We start from the raw sequence: 14,284 nt of genomic DNA, 5'->3' as shown, positions 1-14,284 counted from the left end.
CTCTTTTGTTACTGACCAGCAGATGGTGCTATTCTACGACAAGGAAAAAAGCCTGACAAAAGAGTTTCTGAAATAGCTTACTTTATTTTAAAAACCTTAGAACCCACCAACATATATCAAAAGCATTTCCAACACATAACAGAGTTGTCACCATTAAGAAATTATGGCATATTATTATGGTCCATCTGTACATTAAGACATTGTTACACATCATGTGGTCCATCAATATCAGCAACATAATAGGTAAAGAACTTTGGCATCACTTGTAACTTGTGGTCAGTTATTTTTATGAGCACTGCAGCTCAGCAAAAACATAACACACTACTTGATTATTGTTGTTATGAGAAAGCACTTCATATCTCTCAAGAATATCTCTCTTTAAAAATTAGAAAAGTAAGAGGGCACAAAATAGTTATCCGGCTCTAACTTGTCTTTGTGTGCTTTGTGTGAAAAACGTCCACAGTCGTCTCGTGACACTCTCTCAAGTCGTAATCACAATATCCAATAGAGAATCTTCCCTGAGGAAAAGAAATGGGAAGCATTAGCTCTAATTCTGGTGATATCAGGTCAATTTCTAGACAAAAGTAACAGAAAAAAGTAATCAACTTGCCTTAGTCTTTTTAAAATAGTCAAGTCCTCGTCCAATCTTTATGATCCAGCCATTATCAAATCTGTAAAAAGTTCCAAGATTTACTCTCCATGCATACATAGTTTTTAGAGGTGACAATATAAAACATTTTTGGTAGATGCTACTGGCTTTTGGATCCCACTGAACTTGAGTTTCAGACTCCTGATATATCTTCCTTCATCGTTTCTCATGTTTTAAGAGTTTTGTTATTTATGAAAAAGAGTGGCATATGCAGGGCTACTGTTCAGCTGTAGTACATTTGTTTGGTCATTTTTCAACCAGTATAGCAAATGAGTCCAACAGCTACTGTTTAAATACTATGTCATGTGGGACATGTATAATGTCTGCCATGGATGCATTGTGCTAACATATAAACCCAGATTAGATTGAAGTCCACGTGTAAAAACCGATTCAATATGGAGTGGGCGTTCCATAACTGGGTTGGTGAATTACCTGATCTCTCTGTCGTGGATGGTGGAGGAGTACTGGATGTCTAGGTCAACCCTTCGCCTCTGAAGCGACTCCTTGAGTTCACTGAGGGCATTGACCTGCTGAGCAGAACTGTCTCCCTGTAGAACGATGGCACACAGGTGATCCTTAAAGAGGTACTTTTAAATCCTTAAACAGGTACTTTTTTAGCTGTAAATTAAATGATATGACTGTACTGTGATGAAACACATCAATGCTGGTGTAATGCTGACTTCACTACATCATAAAATGGGCGGCCCACCACCCCCAGCTGCCACCTGTGAGTCTCAATTTCAATTGCTGATCGAGACTCAATCATTCCCAGAAGTTTATGCCCCCCTCCTCAGCCCTTTGCCCACTTTTCAGCATTTTCCAAAATTATGCTGTGGGTGGAGTTAGACTTTAAATATAAGGATTAAAACATATGTACATTAATCATTGGATCCATTAAACAAAATCACAAACACAAACAGACGACCGAAATGATTTGGGTTTCAACTGTAAGGCAACAATTTTTAAAAACAGCAGTGTCTAAAATGACATGTCAGATGGATAACTGACAGCCCTGAGGAGGACAAATAAATGTCATTTTCATGGCAAGGTGGCCATTGTGTGATTGGGCTAATCACTCACATCATCTTGAGAGGTCAGGAGGTGAATTTTCTTGACTTTGCCTTGGGTCTTCAATAGCATTTCACAGAAACGCAGGAAGTTGTAGAGCTGCAGCCAAGAAAGTAGAAGTCAGACAAACATGGCATTATTCTTTCTACTGCAGAAAGTCTGTCAACCTTAGACTAATGACAACTTAACCACAAATCCGGAACTTCTAAAGGGCGTCAAGTGAATTCACCATGTTCTTTGATATAATTATTTGATGTAATCAATCCCTCACCTGATGAACATGGCGAATATAAGGGTCCTCCACCCAAACCTCAGTCAGGCCCTCACTGATGTATGGCTTGAAGAGGACTTCATAGCTAAATCCTGTGTCACAGTCTGCTATCTTGATCTGTTCATGATATTTGCCCTCTGATGATAAACAACATTGCATCCGACATTAACTGTAATTACAGCTGAATGGGTACTATTCAGGGGGACTGTTCACATAATGCTCTTTCTGTTGACTTACCCTCTTTAGCTTTATTAAGATGCACTTTAATCTGTTCAGCTCTTTCCATATACCCCTTGATCTTCTCCCTATAGTGCACTTTTTTGGAATCATCCTTCACAGCTGTGAGAGGAAACATGCATTAAAAACACACCTTTTCATGCATGTTCAATGTTAGTGCATATTTTCATAAATGCACAGTCATAGAAATTTAATTGGATATTAAGATAGGTCGATACGAGACCTTTAAGGACATCAATCAGCAGCTGGATCCCTTCCTGGTAGCACACCAGAGACTCCTGGAAGCGTGAAATTTGGTCCAACTCCACGGCCCTCTTCAGAACAGAGATGGCAGACGTCTCCATCCCAGGGATGTTGTTGAGTGACATTATTAAGTGAGAGAAACTCTAACTTTACCTTAAAACACTGTCAGACTGTTTCATTGATTCCCTTGCTCCTTACAGTAAACACGTTGTATTTGCTATACGGGGAAGTGCACGGTAATTTTCGTCTCTTCTTTCTAAATTAAAATGTACTGTGAAGCTTCTTAACCCATATAGCTAACCAAAACTACTTTTGCCGACCAGATAACTAACAAGCTAGCTACCTCATTTTTTTATTAACTTAAATCTACATTCTCACCACAAAGCAATATGACGCCTGAAAACACCAATCGTGGACCTCATTACCCATGCTGTTTACGTCTGTCAACCTAAACATTTAGTGAAAAGTAGCAGCACACTCACTGCCAAACGACACTTCCTCGTCAAATGCAGTGTTTCAATAAAAATAATCCCTCCAACAACACAGGGAATTTGGCTATCTTGCTTTACCTTTTTCTTCAGAAAAGTGTTTGTCTCTCATATTTCAGATTAAATAACACATTCAATTTTGCAACAACCCGAACAGACAGGAAAATATACCATTTACTTCTAGCCATCAAACCTTAGTATAATAATTAGTTTGATCGGAAAGTAATTTCAGGCAAAATTCCCTGTCAGTATGGGTTTAAAGGACGTACTTCCGGTTTCCTGTTGAAGTCCCATGTTTTCTAATGTGACAGTGACAAAAAAAGCTAAGGGCTTTCGTTTTCTGATTCTATGGGCTATATATTATAGGTCACCTTTAAATGTAGTATATGTATGATGTCTTATTTAAGTAGCTACATCTCTAACGACAAAGTTACGTGTTTTAAATAAGATTGTTATCAGCCAACGCTAGCTAGCAATAACCTTGGCATAGCTAAGGGAATTTACTTTTCCAGTTTAGCATTGTTGCCTGCGAGGGACGCGATGTCGGGGTTATATCGTGCTCTTCAGAAGTCTTCTACTGCTGTTATTAAGGTATGCTAACAATCTGTGTGTGCAATTATGTGGTTTGGCCTTACCTAGCCAAGCCCTTACGCTACTCTTAACAGTTAACATTACATGGGAAATATGATTAACTCCCACAGATATGCAAGGATGCATTTTACATTAGCTGGTTGTAATAGTGTTTAGATGATGTGGTGTGGCCTTATAGGTTAATTCTTTTAAATCAATTTTAGAAGGAAGGTGTACAGTCTAAGTCTAGTCTTACAAGCTGATCGAAATGTCTGATTTTGTGATGCCTTATTCTTTAGAATATGACCGAAGCCAGTCAGCTCCCATGGTACTGTCCATCACGCAGCCTTTTCAGAAGATCACGCGTTCCCAATGAGGTATGTTTATTAGGTTCAATACATAATTTGAAGATGTATACCCATTGCATTAAATCCCTGTATGTAAACAGACACCATTTTCCTTTAAGGTGTTTGAAGAGCGATCAAAAGAACATGAGAAACATGGTGGTGACCCAGAGCAACCCCACAAACTGCATATTGTCACACGAGTGAGGACGACAGTGGGGCGGCCCTACTGGGAAAAGAAGGTGGTGAAGAGCCTGGGGCTGGAGAAGGTGATTAAATCCGTAGTGTTGTTTGAAATCCTTTAAACTTGTGTTATATATTATTATATTATTTACACTTATATGCAACATGGTACCACTTCACCTTCACCAAACTTCAAATGGTGCGCTCAATTACATCAACAGAGCAGGAAGGAATGAATGATTGGTAGATGGAAAGTTTTCTCTGTTGTAATTGGGATTCAGTTTGGAGACTCAAGTGTTTGCCATGTTTCATTTCCATTTGTAGGCTCATACACCTCGTGTCCATAAGAACATACCCTCTGTGAATAATCACCTGAAAATAATAAAACATCTAGTGAGGTAAGTGTGCACTAAGAGTTTTGGAAACTTTATTTTACTGTTTGCATATTGTTGCATGCACTAGTCAGTGTAAAATTCTGTCAGTGATGCACATGTTTTTTTCCCCCCCATTTTGATTTTTCATAGGATTCAGCCATTGAAATTACCATATGGTCTTCCTGCTGAGGAAGATATGGCTGACACTTACCTCAATAGCAAAGGAGAACTGGTAGTACGGAAACTGCTCAAGCCAGTGGAGCACAAAGCAATTGGCTCTTAATTCCTCAGTGCTCCCACCCCACCCTCATCACTTGTACACACATCAACCAACCTGATCATATATTATTTGTTCAATAAAACTACATACAACTACTGTGGATTGTTGGTTTGGGAACCAGTATGGTATAGAGGCAACATGGAGTTATATAATAATAAAACAGGATATTGAAACTTTTAACATTATTTATTAAGATAAAGTATTACTTGAACAGAACTTAATTTAGACTGTAACTGAGAAAACATTTGTTTCTGGAAGGCTGCACGTTAGCTTCCATGGCACTTGATAACTCTCCTGGCTAGAGTGAACCCCAGATCACCCAAATCGAATGTAGTCCACTTTCAGTGGATTCTTCACAATTGGAGTACGTTATGAAATGGAAGATGGCCCCCTTTTTAGATACTAGCTAATACATCAAGTGACACACTGTCAGGATGTCCTTGTGAAAAAAAAAAAAGTTTTAACCTAATCTGGGACACATCAGTAGGATGCTGATCATTTTGTCCCTTCTGCACATCCTTTCAAAAGAACAAAAGTACTCCATTGACTGAAACACGTACATAATAGGATCTAGTGAGCACGTAGGAACAATTAAGTCAAAAAAGGTTTACCTGTAAGAATTTGTTGTGATTTGCACAGAATAGCCTCATTAGTGTTTTCTACATAATGAGAAAATAGCATTGATAGCAGACAATTACAGAGTTGCAATGGTCATGCCTATTACGTTTGAAGAGAGGTGAGTTTTGAGTCAAATCTTCTATTTTGTTTAAGGTACACAAGACACCTTGATTACGGTCTGAAAAATCAGCATTAGCCAATTATGTGGCAGGTTTCAATCAGGATACAAAATATTTTGATTTACATGTTAAGATCCGAGGTTGGTAAGACATCATACTCATTGGAGCTGGTGCCTTGAAAGTAACAATGCTGACTCCGTTATCATGAGAATGATTGCGTTTTTCATTTAATCATAGAAAACCACTTGTCATTCCTAAAGAAAGCAAATGCAAACGAGGCACACTGAAATCCATAAATATATGTTATTGGCTACTGTTTAAGTCACACTAAAAAAAAAAAACAGACTAGGGTTGATTTGTTTGTACATCATCAAATATGACCTAATTAGTGGAGTAATGAAGATCACTTATAGAAGAATAAAAGGAACATGGAAGTACAAAAGATGTGCAACCAGCTTTGTTGAGGACTGTATGAAGGCGCCTAAGATTGAGCAAGAGCATCGGCAGAGTCCTCTAGTCATCGTCGGCCTCAGAGTCCGAGTCGTAAGTTTTCCCTCTGATCGTCCTCTTCTCCACCTTGGTGAACTTTGACCCCGACTTTGATGCTGCTGTGGGGGGCTCCATAAGGTTCCCACTACAAGGTAGAAGACAGTTGGGGAATATGGTGTCAGATACTCAAATGTGGAAAAATCTCTTTACAGTCACATTAGCCAAGGTAGTTTTTAATCTCAAGCTAACTGTGAAGATAATTAATACCAAATAACACCCTTACCTGTAGTTGATGATGTCTGAACAGCCTAGCCTCCACTCTAACATCTCTGTGGTGAACTCATCGGTGTTGCCCAGGTCGGCGAAGCCCACAATGTAGTCCTTGGTTTTTCCATCTTTGACCAGGGCCATCGACGGGATGACTTTAATCCGCAGCCTCTCCGTCAGGAAGGGGGCCTTCTCTACATTGATCTTGAGGAATTTTGTTTCCAGGTGCTTCTTTGCCAGGATATTTAGGTGTTTGTCCACAATTTTACACCTTTCAAAACAAAGCCCATGCAATTATGCCATTGTTTTTTCAAATGTTTCTTTCAATGGTACTCAATGCAGACTTTAACAGTACGTCAAAACACAAACAGCTATCAATATTTGACTGCAAAATAATAGTCCTCTAGAATATGAGTAGAGCACCTAATACACTTCTATTTACCTTTTAATATATTTACTTGTTTGGATAACTCCTGCAATAATTTGACAGTTTTTGAGGTACGGTTTTATAGGCAACTAGTTTTGGGATCATCCTCAAACTCATTTTGATAGCATATGGTCATGTGAAGGACCGATAAACACCTGTGTCTTTCCCACTAGCCATCCAGGATATGCACTATGTAGTTCTGTGTTTCCTGGCTGGAACACCTTGCAAAAATGGAAGAAAGCTATACTGCCAAAAGACACCAGTTAAGCCCGAATTATAGATCTGCGTCGGTGTCCGTCCGTTTTACGGATGGGCGGGGAAACAGATTCGGACGGATTCGGACGTACTGTTTTTGATTTATACTTCTTTGACTGCTGTGGGTGTTGAAAACAATTCACCGCCAGAACAGTGGGTGGAGCAGCGTTTTTTTGGTCACAGACGAGCTACTACGCGACCTCTTTGAGTGATAGAATTCATCGATTGTTTATCTCCCTCCTCCCAGCCGTCACGTCATCAAGAGCAACAGGTGTAGTCACATGGGTCTTTGAGACACACTACATTACAATGAATAGTCTGTCTAACGCTATATATTCACTTGAAAAGGCAAACTTATCTCCATCATGGTAGGTATTATTTGTGTGAAAAATAGTAGCAATCTATAACAAAATTATATGCTTATCTTACATACACTATAGAAACTATTAAAAACGATTCAATGAAATGAATACTATCTCATTTTCTTTGGTATTTTTTGTCATATTCAGATTTGTAATGATGATTGCTGGGTAATATGTATGCTGTTGTCCAATGTCAAGTCTCTATTTGATCATGTGACGAGACGATATGATAGTTTAGGCGCAACATCTGAACGTCAAGACCAACAAGCTGACTGGGCAAATAAATATCTGTGACAACGTGATTACAGGAGGCAAACTGGTATCAGGGAAGAAGTTAAAAATAAACTGTCATCTGGAGAGTTTAAAAGAATACAAAACGAGGGGGAATCTACTGTATGGAGATATTTCTGCTTAGTAGTCAACGCGGATTTATTAAACCTGGATGGTTGGGGGAGAGAGATGAACGTCAAAACCGACAAACTGGGCCAGAGGCAAAAGCACCTGCAAGCTGAAAACAATGGCTTTCAAACATAAGCGTGATAAGGCCCTGAACATTCCATATTTAAATATCTTAATAAGTAGTCAAGTCAACGTGTCTGCCTCACGTGACGTTTTTGAGACTAAAATAAATCACATTTAGGATAATAGCCTTCTTGTGTGCGGGGATTTTTTTTATGTCCTAGCTGTGACAACGCGATTACAGGAGGCAAACTGGTATCAGGGAATAAGTTAAAAAATAAACTGTCATCTGGAGAGTTTAAAACGATACAAAACGAGGGGGAATCTACTGTATGGAGATATTTCTGCTTAGTAGTCAAGGCATTGAACATTCCATATTTAAATATCTTAATAAGTAGTCAAGTAAACGTGTTTGCTTCACATGCTTCTCCCCTGTACAAAAGCGTCGGCTAAATGACTAAATGTAAATGGATTAGACCTCGATTGTTGGACTATGTAGATCGTTTTATAACGAACTTTGTGCACTTAAAGTTTAAAAAAAAAAAGAAACTGTCATCTGGAGAGTTTAAAACGACACTCGAGGGGAAATTTACTGTAGGCCTATGGAGATATTTCTGTCGGATGGCATCATATTCTATGCGGATTCTAATGAGGCTGTTTGATATGTCCAATGTAAGAAGTGTGAAGCTTTAATGAAATATGATTGATGCCATCCTCTTTCTCCACAACATGGATTAAACATCGAGGGTTGGACTATGTAGATACTTTTATAAGGAATGTGTCAAGAAAAAAGATAATCTTCAATGGTAAGACTTGTTTTATTCGCGCCTCTTCTGGTGTAGCATATAACGTGAGTTTTATTTAGGCATATCAGATGCATAGCGTGTGTAATGTGTAGGCCATTTCATTCCGTTCTTGCAATGTGAATAATTCATTTCAATATGCTTATATCCCTTTTGTGCGCGCTTGTGCGTTTAAAGGGGCTTGTTTGTGTGAGCCAGTGCATTTATCATTCATCTGTTGATGCTCGAGTTTAATAAAGGCAGGCTATTCTTAAGAAACGTATGTAAATGTGTCAGTAGTATGAACAGTTGAGACATTGACTCATTGGGGTTCGGACTAAATATTTTACTTGCTGTCGGGCTGGGGTAGGGCTGGGACAAGTCAGCGCGATAAGGCATTGAACATTCCATATTTAACTTGGCATAGTCTCCCCATAATGACGTGCGGCGGGCACATACTTTTCTCGATGTGATGCAGCGCATAGACATATATACATGTCTATGATGCAGCGCCCAACGATGTTCTTTAACAATGTTCCTTACTGTTCTAATTGCATGTCGTTGTTCTGTGTGTTTATACAGGTGTGTGACGGTAGCACAGTCTGTTCGTGATAACTTGTAGCAGGGCATAAAGCCCGTGCCATTTTTTTGTTTAGTGTTTAATTAAAAGCCATAACAAATATTCCACACTTCCGTGATTTGTTACAATATCTTAATAAGTAGTGAAGTCAACGTGGATTCTATGGATTCAATTAATTTATTGACACATCTTTTCAGGACGGCCACAGCGCTTTAAAACGACGTGTTTATAAGTTACATTATTCAAAGATGGTCGATAAAAGGCGAGATAATCGCCAGGTGTAATAAGCCTACTTTCTCATTATGTGTGTGTGTTAGGGTTTGTAATGCAATGGTGTTGGCTGCAAGTTAACTCCACTTCACGTTAAGGTTAGCTTTTGTATATGAGCATTCATTTCAACTGTTCCATCATCTGAAATATCACGGTGTCGAAAAACAAACCTTTGATCTAAACAGAATATTCAGTATGGAATGGGAATATTTCAGAGCAGGGCTATCTTTTATCGCGTTTGACAAATATGCTCCGATTGCTGTGATGTCTCCTGTGAGAATGGGATAGTATTCTCTCCTATGAATTCGCGGTCATTTGAGCGTCCTTATAAGTGTTTCAGAAATATCTTCAGACCTCTTCTGTTATGTTTGTTCATAATCAACTAGAAGAAGCTTGTGAGACGGTCTACAGGCTATTCATAAAAAACATACGTAAATGTGTCATTAGTATGAACAGTTGAGACATTGACTATGTCTGGTTGGATTCCGACAATATATTTGAATGGCTGTCTGGCTCGGGCACTACTCTGTCGGACGCAGGCCGGGCTCGGACAGAAATATTCGGCTGATCCACACTCTATAACAGAATAGGAACAGATAGGGAATGAAACAGGAAATGTGAGATTCCGGAAATGATGTCGTTAGGAAATGATTTCGTTAGCGGACCAATCACAGCCAAGGGGGTATCCGTCGCTATCCGTTCGTATCCGAAAAAGCTACAAAAATCGAGAGGTGCACGTCGGTGTCCGTCCAGCTCTCCGAAGGGCTCGGATGGGCGTTCCACCACGGGGAAGGGTGTTGCCAAGGCGTGGCTATGTGTCCGGACGGACACCGACGCAGATCTATAATTCGGGCTTTAGTGTGTTGGCAAGCTTCTATCAGTGTCAACTGGGCTGTTAGTGGTGTTTGCAAGGTTTTTGCACGTCGCCTTTTAGGTAGTTAGCGTGCTAGTTTTGGAACAGAACTCCTTATTGCTGCTTTAACTCTCACTCGTGTCTGTGTCATCATGGAATGAATGTTTGCCTAAATAAGCAAATTCTTAAAAATGTTTTATGAACTCACCCTCTTATTTAACTTAGATCTAGTTAAAGGCTAACCATACTTTTAACAGAATAACACTGGAGCACAGGGGCTCCTATCGCAAAAAAAAAGAGGACTTTCGGTTGACTTGCATTAAGTTCACAGAGCTATGTGGTAATTGAGCATAAAGGGCTTGCCTACCTGAAAGTGGAGTCCCTGTAGAAATGGCAGACCACATTCTTGCTATCCTTCACTTCGGAGAAGAAGTCTTTTTCACTTGGGATCTCTCTATATTCTCCATGCCCTTTAGCCATCCACTCCTAAGGAAGGTAACGTTATTGAGCATGGGTGAATGTGTCAAGATTAACAAGATAAAGAAAAATAGGAAGACGAGGACCAGGACTTAATTAGGTGCAGATATCAGAATGTATGTCACTCACAATACTGCTGCTGCTTCTTCATCATCTTCTTCATTGCAATGTTTACATTATCCATATATGAGAAGAATATCTCTAGTCCAGGTTCAACTATCTGCATTACCTGCTTCTGTTTCTGAGCTCTTTTGAGGGCTTCCATCCTTCTCTCTTTCAGCCGCTCCAGTTCGTCCTCGTCCGGCCGCTCAAGTCTCTCCAGCTCCGCATCCAGCTGTTCCTCTACCAGCCGTGCTGACTGGAGCACTTGGTGCTCCAGCGCCTTCGCAACGATATCCATTGAATAACCAGCCATTCCTTTACAAAAGCAACCTAAAATGTCACAGATCAAGTCAGTATGTTGATCCTAGCTTCATGGGGTTGCAGGTTGCTTCTTCCTGTGTCCATGGTAACAGCGACTTATGCTAGTAGCTAGCTACCTGCTAAGTGTCTATGCTCCGATTTACACCTGACTCACAAACGTCTTGAACCAAAAATAATAGACAGTAACAGTGTCTTACTGCGTGTTGTAAGACACTGCGCTGAAATTGTGGATAGGTCCACGTACCCTCCCAACTACAGCTAGCAAACGCTGTGCTGAAACCAATACAACAAAGGAACAAGACCTACAGACAGTAACGTTATCCTAGTTTGTTGTATCCTAGCTTAAAACTAAACGTCACTTTGCACAAGCACGACCAACGAGGTTAGCTAGTTAGCAATGATTAACTAGCTAGGTTTATTCGTGAATTAATACAAGCACTTAACGCTACCTGACGTAGCCAAAGAGGAAACGTACTCCTACCCAAAACGCAAACAATCTGTTGAAAATGATTTAGCAAAAGAAACGGTATTTCCTACCAGTGTTAGCCACCAGCTGGCTAGCTAGCGATTAGTCGGTAAAGTAGCAAGCTATTACTAGTTAACATTACCTCGAGTAGCGTTAATGTTACTATAGGTTGCACTGGGATTGATTCTGTAATTTTCATTCGAAGAACCAATTAAGGTTATTCAACATGCCACACTATTTGGACGTTTAAAATAGGATTTTGATAGTTATCACTGGCTAGCATTACTTACCGACGTCCCGTTCCACTGCAGACTACAGACAGGCGGTTCACAACTGCGCTGAGCGTACAGTCTACGTAAGGGCGGGGTCAGCGCAAGTTACGCAATACGCCCTGACCACTGATCTGTGCTTATATTATTTGTGCAGTAGGTTTGGGCTTTTTTGCATTCATGCATGGGCTCAGCTACTTTGCTATATTTGGTCTTATTACAGTGCATGAAATGCCCTGTATTGTTATTCCTAGGCTTCTTATTCTTCTTCTTCTTATTACAGTGCATGAAATGCCCTGTATTGTTATTCCTTCGTTTCTTATTACAGTGCATGAAATGCCCTGTATTGTTATTCCTTCGTTTCTTATTCTTCTTCTACTTCTTATTACAGTGCATGAAATGCCCTGTATTGTTATCCAAACTTTTCTTATTACAGTGCATGAAATGCCCTGTATTGTTATTCCTAGGCTTCTTATTCTTCTTCTTCTTATTATTCTCTTTACCGACTTCTGCGCTTAATTCAGCTTGAACCGCTTAACGTAGAAACTTCGTTCAAACTTTGCTGCGTAGGTCTTGTTAAGGACACTTATGCTATGTATTTTTCATTTTTCTAAACTTTATACTTTTTAAAATATTAAAGAAAAACTAATACAATTTCTCCCATTGACTTACATTGGGCCATTATGACATCATAATAGGGTCTTTAAACTGGCTTGCACCTGTGCTTCACTGACACCTGCGCCAAGGTTCCAAGGCTCCTCTTCTCTCTGTCCCTCTCCACTCAACTGTATAACTAGGAATATTATTCTTTCCTTCTTCCACTCTTCTTCTTTCCTTCTTCCACTCTCCTTTCCTTTCTTCTTTCCTTCTTCCACTCTTCTATCCTTCTTCCACTCTTCTTCCCTTCTTTTACTCTTCTTTCCTTTCTTCTTTCCTTCTTTTCTTTCCTTCTTTCACTCTTCTTTCTTTTCTTCTTTCCTTTCTTCACTCTTCTTTCCTTTATTCTTTCCTTCTTCCACTCTTCTTTCCTTCTTCCACTCTTTATTCCTTTCTTCACTCTTCTTTCTTTTCTTCTTTCCTTCTTCCTTTCTTCTTTCGTTCTTTTACTCTTCTTTCCTTTCTTCTTTCCTTCTTTCAATCTTCTTACTTTTCTTCTTCCTGTCTTAACTTTTGCATTTCATGCACTGGTATTTCCTTCAGGAAATGCATTTTCTAGTTCTTATTACAGTGCATGAAATGCCCTGTATTGTTATTCCTAGGCTTCTTATTCTTCTTCTTCTTATTATTCTCTTTACCGACTTCTGCGCTTAATTCAGCTTGAACCGCTTAACGTAGAAACTTCGTTCAAACTTTGCTGCATAGGTCTTCTAAACGACACTTATGCTATGTATTTTTCATTTGTCTAAACGTTATACTTTTTAAGATATTAAATAAAAACGAATACAAATTTTCCCATTGACTTACATTGGGCCATTATGACATCATAATAGGGTCATTAAACTGGCTTGCACCTGTGCTTCACTGACACCTGCGCCAAGGTTCCAAGGCTCCTCTTCTCTCTGTCCCTCTCCATTCAACTGTATAACTAGGAATATTATTATTTCCTTCTTCCACTCTTCTTTCCTTCTTCCACTCTCCTTTCCTTTCTTCTTTCCTTCTTCTACTCTTCTTTTCTTTCTTCACTTTTCTTTCCTTCTTCCACTCTTCTTTCCTTTCTTCTTTCTTTTCTTCTTCCACTCTTCTTTCCTTTCTTCACTCTTCTTTCCTTTCTTCTTTCCTTCTTTCACTCTTCTTTCTTTTCTTCTTTCCTTTCTTCACTCTTCTTTCCTTCATTCTTTCCTTCTTCCACTCTTCTTTCCTTCTTCCACTCTCCTTTCCTTTCTTCACTCTTTCTTCCTTTCTTCTTTCCTTCTTTTACTCTTCTTTCCTTTCTTCTTTCACTCTTCTTTCTTTTCTTCTTCCTTTCTTAACTTTTGCATTTCATGCACTGGTATTTCCTTCAGGAAATGCATTTTCTAGTTCTTCTTCTTCTTCTTCTTCTTATTATTCTCTTTACCGACTTCTGCGCTTTATTCAGCTTGAACCGCTTAACTTAGAAACTTTGTTCAAACTTTGCTGCGTAGGTCTTGTAAAGGACACTTATGCTATGTATTTTTAATTTTTCTAAACTTTATACTTTTTAAGATATTAAATAAAAACGAATACAAATTTTCCCATTGACTTACATTGGGCCATTATGACATCATAATAGGGTCATTAAACTGGCTTGCACCTGTGCTTCACTGACACCTGCGCCAAGGTTCCAAGGCTCCTCTTCTCTCTGTCCCTCTCCATTCAACTGTATAACTAGGAATATTATTATTTCCTTCTTCCACTCTTCTTTCCTTCTTCCACTCTCCTTTCCTTTCTTCTTTCCTTCTTCTACTCTTCTTTTCTTTCTTCACTCTTCTTTCCTTCTTCC

General features: G+C 39.3%; 3 protein-coding genes across 3 annotated transcripts; 1 reads left to right on the top strand and 2 right to left on the bottom strand.

Moving 5' to 3' along the window:
• Nucleotides 1–64: 64 nt before the first annotated feature.
• On the bottom strand, nt 65–2,999 carry mitd1 (MIT, microtubule interacting and transport, domain containing 1). Its single transcript, XM_012837210.2, has 7 exons — nt 2,449–2,999; nt 2,226–2,327; nt 1,989–2,125; nt 1,730–1,816; nt 1,082–1,197; nt 611–671; nt 65–518 (listed from the first exon to the last, which is right to left on the bottom strand). Exons 1-7 carry the CDS (start codon nt 2,591–2,593, stop codon nt 423–425), a joined length of 744 nt encoding a protein of 247 aa, XP_012692664.1. The 5' UTR covers nt 2,594–2,999; the 3' UTR covers nt 65–422.
• Nucleotides 3,000–3,228: 229 nt separating this feature from the next.
• Nucleotides 3,229–4,803, top strand: mrpl30 (mitochondrial ribosomal protein L30). The gene is made up of 5 exons (XM_012837204.3): nt 3,229–3,547; nt 3,826–3,903; nt 3,993–4,139; nt 4,378–4,451; nt 4,578–4,803. Exons 1-5 carry the CDS (start codon nt 3,497–3,499, stop codon nt 4,708–4,710), a joined length of 483 nt encoding a protein of 160 aa, XP_012692658.2. The 5' UTR covers nt 3,229–3,496; the 3' UTR covers nt 4,711–4,803.
• A 75-nt stretch (nt 4,804–4,878) lies between these two features.
• On the bottom strand, nt 4,879–11,956 carry txndc9 (thioredoxin domain containing 9). The gene is made up of 5 exons (XM_012837242.3): nt 11,845–11,956; nt 10,895–11,097; nt 10,556–10,674; nt 6,217–6,471; nt 4,879–6,078 (listed from the first exon to the last, which is right to left on the bottom strand). Exons 2-5 carry the CDS (start codon nt 11,078–11,080, stop codon nt 5,958–5,960), a joined length of 681 nt encoding a protein of 226 aa, XP_012692696.1. The 5' UTR covers nt 11,081–11,097; nt 11,845–11,956; the 3' UTR covers nt 4,879–5,957.
• Between the last annotated feature and the right edge of the window lie 2,328 nt (nt 11,957–14,284).

This window comes from Clupea harengus, chromosome 2 (assembly GCF_900700415.2).
Source record: "Clupea harengus chromosome 2, Ch_v2.0.2, whole genome shotgun sequence".
NCBI classification, from domain to species: domain Eukaryota; kingdom Metazoa; phylum Chordata; class Actinopteri; order Clupeiformes; family Clupeidae; genus Clupea; species Clupea harengus.
The sequence above is the reverse complement of the archived record's forward strand: the minus strand, read 5'-3'. Positions and strand labels throughout refer to the sequence as shown.